The 9694-nt window shown below is 36.0% G+C and overlaps 1 protein-coding gene across 1 annotated transcript; it reads right to left on the reverse strand.

The window, feature by feature from the left end:
• Window positions 1–754: 754 nt before the first annotated feature.
• On the reverse strand, window positions 755–8406 carry AKAIN1 (A-kinase anchor inhibitor 1). The gene is made up of 2 exons (XM_070942366.1): window positions 8391–8406; window positions 755–945 (listed from the first exon to the last, which is right to left on the reverse strand). Exons 1-2 carry the CDS (start codon window positions 8404–8406, stop codon window positions 755–757), a joined length of 207 nt encoding a protein of 68 aa, XP_070798467.1.
• Between the last annotated feature and the right edge of the window lie 1288 nt (window positions 8407–9694).

Consider the following 9694-nt stretch of genomic DNA (forward strand, 5'->3'; position numbering starts at 1 on the left):
ATAATTGATAATAAGGATATGCCTGAGTATTTTTGGGTGCTTACGTGGGAATAAATCACACTGAATTGAAAGAAGCTTATTTAAAGAGACATACATAAGATAATATAGTAATACCGAACTTTCTCTAGATTCTGTCCAATGCTCATTGACATTTTTAAATACATATTAGCCATGTAGAATTTAAACAAATAACTAAGAAAAAAGCTAAAACAGTGGCCTGAAATATATTTAAGCCTACTTTGTTCATTTATAGAAGGGTCTCCAATAGATTTGTCCTCTTTTATTGCAACTCTTCTGGATCTTACCTTCCTTCCTTCCTTAAGCCTATGTATGGTTTGGAGCTTCAGGGACACAACTTCAAACATACTCTTCAATGTGTCAATAGAATAGATTCTTGGGAAACTGGAACAATACAGCTGTCTTCCAGTTGAGTATATACTGATGACATAGAGATACAGTCTAAAGACATCCTGAAAACAGAACTTTCATTTAGCAGGGTTTTGTGTTGACACTACTACAGCCATCATTGCATTGTCGAATAATGAGTGTTAGAGGCACGGCATCAATGTTAACTATGTTAGTTAGTGCCCTTAAAAACCTATTTCTCAGGAAGGACTACTGCAACTGCTTATTTCTATCACTAGTGGCTGATTATACTCTTTGTTGGTTGTCTGTGGTGCTGACAACACAAGCTGATTCTAAGAAGCTGAAAGGGCTGCCAATTGGATGATCCAAGAGCAACAGTGGTGGATTTTTACTTCTTCTTGTGCTTCTTGGTTAATTGTCCTCTTTCAAACTGCAGGCTCACATTGTTGTCTGTGCCTTTTTCCTTTGGGCGGCTCTCCTGAGAAAACTGCTGGACTGCCTGCTGAATGGCCGTATGCACAATCAATTTGCTGGCATTCTGCAGTTTTGTTTCTTCCTGTCCGGTTCCAGATTTATCTCCTGTCAGAAAAATAGAAAATTACTTTAACTGGAAATTATATATAAATATATCAATATCTATTACTTGAAGTTATCAGTGAGGGCTGAGTGCAACTCTACAGTTTTCATTGGCTGAAAACTCACAGACATAGTCATTGATTATTGGTCCAGCTGTCTGCCATTCACCAAGAATAATGTTTTCCTTCTCATGCCTACTGTTTGTGATCTTTTATCTGGAAATGCAACTGCATGTCTTGGTTATGGCTAGTACTGGCAGGATATAGAGCTTTTATTAGAATACCCTAGACTAGTGTTTCTCAAACAGTTTGGTCTAGTGGTTAAGACACCAGACTAGAAAGCAAGAAACCATAAGTTCAAGCCATCTGGGTGACCTTGGGCCAGTCAGTCTCTCTAAGCCCAACTCAGTTCATAAGATTGTTGTTGTTGGATAAAATAGATTGATTGTTGGATAAAATAGGAGGAGGAAAGTGTATTGGATATGTTCACAGTCTTGAGTTATTTGTAAAAATAATAAGAGCAGGAAATAATAAATAAATCCTTGCTGGCTTGGAAATTCTGGGATTTGAAGTCCACATATCTTAGTTTTCAAGGTTGGGAAACATTGTGGAGGCCTGTGATGTGGCTCTCGTAGTACAAGTCCTGGCCCACTGCAAGAAAACATATATTAAATATGGACTCCTATACTCTTAGCAGTAGTACTGTAAGACTGTATTGCATATGCACAAAAATAATAAACATTACCAAAATGTGTGATGATTTTTTTTCTCCCCTTGGTTCCAGAACAGCTAAAGATTTTTAAAAAACCTGCTTGCTTTCCTTTGAAAGACAGAAGGATGATCAACATGTATTGATAAAAAAAATAATTTGCTAACTTGACTTCAACACAAATAATTAAACATTCTTTCTGGAAACATTAACAAAAAAGCTTAATTTAGTCTGTGTATTCTTACAAATAACAGTGTATTTGCAAATATACATAAAACAAAATACTGACTTTATCAATATTCCAAGTTTTGTGGTCCTCTCAGGGCACATCCATTTAAATATAGACCAATTTTGCTTCCCACACCAATATCATTCTGCTCTTTTGGGAACATGATCTGCCTTTGTTGACCCAAAGCTAATCAAAAATGCTCTTGGCTGTCTTTAAATTGGCTGTCCTGAGACAAGCATGTCTCCAGGCATTTCTAATTATACAGACTTTCCTGAGTTCCTAAAGAGTTTTGGTCTCCTTTTTCTCATTTTTTTAAGAAAAACCTAGGAAGGCTATAATCCTAGAGAAAAGTCACACATGATTGTGAAAGCATTTTGGTTCAATGAGACACCAAAGATAAGCATCATATATCTTTTCTTATAGGCACTTATAAATCTAAAATGAAGTTCTCAAATGCTATATTATAAGAACATATGAAAAAAGGATCTTTGATTTGTGCCATAGTTATTCCATTTTTAATACTCTTTGTGTTGTTTGGTGGCTCAGAGCATGTCTTACCACTTAGCTCACCATTCACTTTCTACATCAATCCAGTTTAAAACAGATTCCCTTCACCTTCTCTTGTCTTTCAGGAGAAGTCTCTTTTTTTAGATTTAAGCTGCCCGCTTTTTCATTCTACTCTCCTTGATCTGGAAGTAGCTGTTCATTTTTTTTCCTCCTTTACTTTATACAGAGACAACCAAAACAGAAAGGAGCGATGGTGGCACAGTGATTGGAATGTAGTATTGCAGACTGACTCTGCCCACTACTGGTAGTTCAATCCTGATCGGCTCAAGGTCGATTCAGCCTCCCATACTTCCAAAGTCGGTAAAATGAGGACCTAGATTGTTGGGTGCAATATGCTGACTCTATAAACATCTTAGACAGGGCTGTAAAGCACCATGAAGCAGTATATAATCCTAACTGCTAAATGCTAAGAAAATGTAATCTTGTTCCGACGTTTGAGTAGCACAACTATTTGGCATCTCTTATTTCATGGGTATTTCATATCACTCTCCTCACAAATTCAACAGGATAGTATGTTCAAAAAAGCTTTATGCAATAAAAGTACTTGAGCTATGGTTACTCTTTTTTCCTTCCAACTTTATCACTGCCACCTTTCTATTTCTTTGAATTTACTACTGTTCCCATGAAATCCTGCTTAAGAAAAGGAGATGAGTCTTCAGACTCTTCAAAAGCCTCTTTCTTTCTTATAGTCATTTAGGGATGCATCATTTTTTTCAACCTCTTGTAATCCCTGTTTGACTACCATTTTTTTTCCATATTGTTCTCCATTATTGTCTCAAAGAGACTAAAGTAATTGAGAGCCTGAGTCAGCATGGAAATATGCCAGTCAAATTCTACTTAAAGACTTGCTGCCTGCAGTTTGTATTTTGAATGTGTTTATTAATTACCCCATTTCAATTGTATTTTGAAATTTTCCAAGAATCATTTTAATATTTTGTCCTTGGGTGTCTTGAGGGACTGCTTTTAGGAGATCCAGCAGCAGAGGTGGTTTTCAGCAGGTTCGGACCTGTTCTGGAGAACCGGTAGTGGAAATTTTGAGTAGTTTGGAGAACCAGTAGTAAAAATTCTGACTGGCCCTGCCCCCATCTATTCTCTGCCTCCTAAATCCCAGCTGATCGGGAGGAAATGGGGATTTTGCAGTAACCTTCCCCTGGAGTGGGAAGGGAATGGAGATTTTACAGTATCCTTCCCCTGCAATGCCCACTAGGCCATGCCCACCAAGCCACGCCCACCAAGCCATGTCACGCCCACCAAGCCACACCCACAGAACCGATAATAAAATTTTTTGAAACCCACCACTGTCCAGCAGCTCAACTTCACCCCACTTCCAGATTGCACTGTTAAAATGTAACAAACAGAATGGTCAAGTTTGGTAGGAAGACTTTAGGGCTTATTCTGAGGACTGAATTGTTTTAAGGAAGAAGTGAGAGCAACGTCTCTCATGGCCTTTCATTCCTACCCTAACATTCCCAAACTTGGGGGGAAAGTGGGCTTAAAGGATACAGCTCATCCTATCTGGTGACGGTTTCCAGAAGCCATCTAGATTAGAAGGCTCAGCTGCTTAATGAGTTTGTAACAGTGGTAGCCTTTGAGCACTCAATGAACTTATATTTAGGACTGGACATTAACCCAGACCTTTTTTTCCAGAGCAGTTCTCTATCAAATCTAATTACCACCCCAAAACAGTATTTTAAATATAACCCATATTGATAAAATCTGATTTTGAAGCCGGGGGGGGGGGAAAGGTACTGTATATACATTTCTGAAGTAACAGATTAATATATATATAAAGTTTATTGTCATTGTATGTAAATACACAGTATACCCATACAACGAAATGCACATAATATTGATAATATAGACCCTTGAGAAATAAACCAAAATGTTTTTGACAGATTTACTGTATGTTTTTCTATTTTGATTCTCCATTTCTAAATGCTTAAAAAAGAAAAATTGGGAAATGTATTTCCTGTTACAGATACCGTAGTTGTGTGCAAAGGCCCTACAAAGAAAGCTATATTGCATTTTGGTATAATTAACAACTAAGTGTGCAGAAAGGGCTGTGATGATTCATCTAAATTTCTAAAAATGGGATTCTTTTATTAGCAATATTGATTGCTTATGTCCTGCAAAGGATTTTATACTATTTAGACTACTCATTGAATTGCATTGCTTTTACAGGTTTTATTCCTTGGTATTGTTATTCTTTGACTAAAGATAAATTTGTACAATGAATTGGACAGTTGCTTATAATAATTCACATATGGGTGTCCACTACAAATCAGGGCGATGAAAAAACAAATGATTGCAGCATCATGACACAAGACCTGGCTGTTTGTTCTTCTGTCCTGATGTTAGATCCAAGTGTGTACGCTAAGAGGCTTGTGTTGTGATGTTATGACACATTTCACCACATGCTTTGCTTTACTCCTTCACAGATGCTTGTGAACTTTGCTAAAGGACTGAATTGCTCTAAACATTTGTATGTCTTGATCTGTCTGTTATGAATTCCCATTAGAGCTCATCATTTTTTTTTCTGGCCAAATTTATGTATTGGTTTGTCTATCAACAAAAAAACATACAAAGTGATTTCTTTTTTTAAAAAAAAAGGTCAAATGTATGTGTTTTATCTTTGTGGTTTTCTTCCCTTTTGACATTATTTTAGAAGCAATAGAAAATTAATGAAAAAATCTAGATTTATCTATTCGTGATAATGAAGTGAATACAAACAAAATCATTCCATTTCTTGGGTAAACTTAAATTGACATGCTTACTAACTCATAATTAGTGCTCATAAAAGAGTTCAACTTCATCCCCACCCACACACACACATTTTGTACGAACATTTGTATTTGATTTTGTCACCAAGTACCAAAGGGAAAAAAGTACCTGTAATTCAGCTCACTGCTAATATTACAAACACAGGTAATATTGTGATTGAAAAATGTGATATAATTTTGTTCATTTTATCCAGTTTTACACGCCATTAATTCAAATGAGGTTGAACATTGTTTAAATAATTCTTGTCTGTCTATGTGATCCCCATGTTAAGATTTATGATGCTGGCTAATATTCATAGCTGATGTCTAATTTCAGAGAGTCGTCTCTATTCATTAAGTAATTCTGAAATGATGTTGGAATAAAGGAATGCATGTTTAAAGATCTTTCTGCAAAGACAACCTGAACAAGAATGATTACATTAAGCAAATATTTTACAATAGCTTGAGAGTATGGAAGTGAAAACCCTGCTTACTAAGGCAGTTGGAAAAGGCACATTTATTATCAAGGGGTCATTGTTTGTTCCCTTTACAGTGGTTATAATCTCTTGCTGCAGTTTTCTAATCTCATGTGTTTGCCTTAATAAGCCAGTTGTGAATAATGATGTGAACCATCTGCTCTGCTAGATAGAAGGTAAGAAAAAAATGGAATGACTCTAAATTACTATAGAAAATAAACAATTCCTCTGATAAAATAAACTTTCCCATAACGTTTGGGTCTAGTATGTGCCACTTTGGAATTTATCACTTTAAAAACTGGATTGGGCTCGATTGGAATTCAACTCACTTGAAAGTAAATTCTATTGACTTTTATTCCATTATGAATTCTTTAATCACATCCTTATTATATAATGGTTATCACCTAAACTACAATTGAATCTTCCCTAATTGTTTGACTATGTGTTTATTTATTTATCGTTGAAAATGTTAGTTGAGAATTCTTGCTCCAAAGGCTTAATTTTCTAGCGAGAATTGACATACAGAAAACACATAAGTGGAAGACAGCAATAGTTTTGTATAACTAAATTCCCAAAATCCTAATAGAGGGACAAACTGTTGCAAGGAATAAACAAGATCAGTAGTAATGGAAAGCTGGCTAAATTCTGTGGTAGAATGAGACATTGTTGGGAGCAGGAGGAGAAAAAAATGGCTGAGAATTGAAACTTATTATATCCAAACTTCCTTTCATTTAAACAGTATTAGAATGGGCCTGTAAATGCTGCCATAGCATTTCAGGGAATAAATCATAATACAGCATCATGCAGTGCTTTAATAATGAATTATCAGCATCTGGCTGGATTTTAATTGTTGATTTTTCAATAGAGAATACTACATTCTCCCATATCATGTACCACTGAAACACAAATTTCTGTCTCTTGACATTAAAATAGTTAGCTTGTGTAAGAGGAAATATTACTTAATCTACTTTTATTGCATTTCTAGATAAAGGATCACAAACAGCATGCACAAGAAAGATATTGATAGTACAGTGGTTTAATGCACCCTGTTATTAACACAGCTGCCTGCAATTTCTGCTGGTTCAAATCTCTCCAAGGCTCAAGGTTGACTCAGCCTTCCATCCTTTCTAAGGTAGGTGAAATGAGGACCCAGTTTGTGGGGGCAATAAGCTGACTTTGTATAAAATATACAAAAGAATGAAGGCGATTGCTTAACGCATTGTAAGCCACCCTGAGTCTCCGGAGAAGGGCGGCATATAAATCAAATTAAAAAAAAAGAAAAGAAAGTAGACTCTAGCAAGTTAAGGAACAGAATTCATAGGAGCTTTTATGTAAATATTATATTTGAGGTTTTGTACCACCACCATAAACTCAGATACTCAAAATGTATTTAAAACTGCATTTCTAGCAGATATTCCAAAGCAATCTTTGGATCAAACTTCTTATCTGGTGTCAAAATACTATTGAAGCTAGGAGACATACTTTTTTTTCTCCAACATTTGAATAATTAGAGGAACCATATCTATCTCCTATTAACCTGAGTCAAATCCCAATATTATTTATATAATGCTGTTCATCAAATACTTAATAGTGGCATACATGTTAATAATGTAGTAAGGAACCTGACAATACAAGAGAATGAAACTAAGGTTGTAAACTTAACTTATCTAGACAACAGCTCCATTAAACTCAGAAGATATTTCTAGCAAGCCAAGTAGAGAATTGTGTTGCAAGTTTATCATCCTGTGCAAACTTATTTGAAGTATGCTGATTTAAGTCAGACTCATGGCTTGGTAAACATATGTGGGAGTGATTTTTAATTTAAAATAACCTTTTTTTCTTATCCTATTTGCAGTTTACCTTATTGTTACTACTACTCCTGAGGCTAATGAGCTCACTTCAGAATTAGCAGTTCAAGGACTCGGAAGGAGTCTGGTAACACCTTTTCCAACTAATGACTTTTATTAAAAAGGTATAAGCTGCAGCTCACAAAAGCTAATCTCTTTTAATAACATTTGTTAATTGAAAAAGGTGCTACCAAATTGATTTTTTTTGCAGCATAGACTAACACAGCTCTCCTTCTATGATGATTCAAAGACTAAGTATAGAAAGAGAGAACAACATAGATTTTTGTGTGTTTCCATTTAAAAGTGACTATTAAATCAATTAATTGTAGCCCTAGGGAAGAGCAGGTATAGGATTGCAACCTAAAATATTTGCTTAAGGATGTTGCTGTAAATAAACATTTATCCTCTTCTAATATGATTTAGAGAATGTTCAGACAGAAAAGGGGCTTATGTCTAGACAGCATGACCCTTTTCTGCAGAAATATGACCTTATAACTTCACACACATTAAATGAAAATGAGGGTAAGGGATATTCTGTTGCTCAGTCTGTCAAACAAAATACAAGGAGAGGGAGAGAGAGAGAGAAAGAGAGAAACCAAATTAATTGCTATAAAACAGTATTTCCCATTTTCAACCTTTTCCTCATTCTACACTCCATCAATCCAAGTATTGCTCTGTATTTCATCTGAATCAAAGCAAATTCACTTCTAGATGTAGTTTGCAGTGTTTCTTTCCTGAAAACTAAAAGCCTGCATTTTGGTAGAATAGGATTACGGTGAGCATTTCGGTTCTTACAGAGAATAAAATATGGCCCATCTACAACAAGCTTGAGAAGGGGGAAAAAAAAGGTTGAATACTTTACCTGGAGCAAACACCATGGTTCCTTCCTGCCAAGAGAACAGTGTAATAAGACACCACAAAGTCGTGTGTCAGAAGCAGGAAGTGAGCAGAAGGGCAAAGCAAAGAAGCAAATTATAAGGGCGAGTTTTGCAGTGACATCCAGGAGTGGTAGCACCTTGGACAGCTACACACGCAGAACGACGCTGCCAGCCTTGAAATGCTTCCTAGCCAGTTACCTCCAAAATGCACTGCTCTCGGAGCGGGGGGGGGGGGGGGGAGGAGGAGGAAGGAGCTCACGGATCAGTACATATCCCATGTCTTCGCTCACTGCATACACAGCTAGGCTGAATTCCGCAGCAACAGCAGGAAAGGGAAGAGAGGAAAGGTAATAGCAGACGCTCTCGGCAGGAGAATAAAGTAATTGCTCCTAATTATCTCTCGTCATCTTCTGCACCAGATGCAGCCAAGGTGAAATGAGCAGGATGGTTCTTCAAGGCTAAGTTAAAAAGCCTCTTGTAAACTGGCTGTTCTGAGGCACTGCGACATCTTATTGTTCAGGGCTTCCTCATAAATTAATTAATCTCCCCCCCCACCCTCCCAAAAAGCAATCAATAACCTGTAAGTTTTGTCAGGAGTTCTTGAAATTTCTGTATACTTTTGATGCTTTCTTCTCTAACATTTGCAGTCTATTACCTGGAATTATTTTAACTGCAGCTACAGGGGAGAAAAAAAGGTGGTATGAAAGTGTGGCTCTTGGTATCTTTTGCTAATGATCTTTGTTAGTAAATTGTGAAGCCTTCCATTGATTATCAGAAATAGCTGGGGTAGAAGGAGGATTTTTAAAAAATCTTGTTATTGCTGTGGTTGTTAACCAAAAATGCCAGTTTCAGTTGTTTGCCCTGTAAAATGAAAACAGAAACCTGTCTCTTTAAAATCAAAATCATTCCTACAAGTAATTTTTTAAAAACTCTTATTGTTAAACAATAACAGCCCTTAAGTGTCCATTTTAAATCATATTTAATTTTGCGAGTCCATTTTTACTTTCTGTCAAAGTGCTAAGTTGAGCAGATCATGCCCTGTGAGCATAGTTCAGTCATTAACAGAACTAGGCTGACACGGCATGATGTGTTCAACTTAGCATTTTTCTTTTTCTTTTTTTTTAATATGTTTTTATTATTAAAATATAAACACAGATATAAAGACAATACAATACAATACACCTACAAACCTACCTAACATTTTACATATACGTTTTTGTCATCAACAGAGCATTTTTCATTTAGTCAGGAGACTAAATAAAAAGGCTTAAAAACATTATTAATTCAC

This window comes from Pituophis catenifer, unplaced genomic scaffold (genome assembly GCF_029215685.1).
Source record: "Pituophis catenifer annectens isolate HBS135680 unplaced genomic scaffold, rPitCat1.0.hap2 SCAF_3, whole genome shotgun sequence".
In the NCBI taxonomy this organism is placed as follows: domain Eukaryota; kingdom Metazoa; phylum Chordata; class Lepidosauria; order Squamata; family Colubridae; genus Pituophis; species Pituophis catenifer.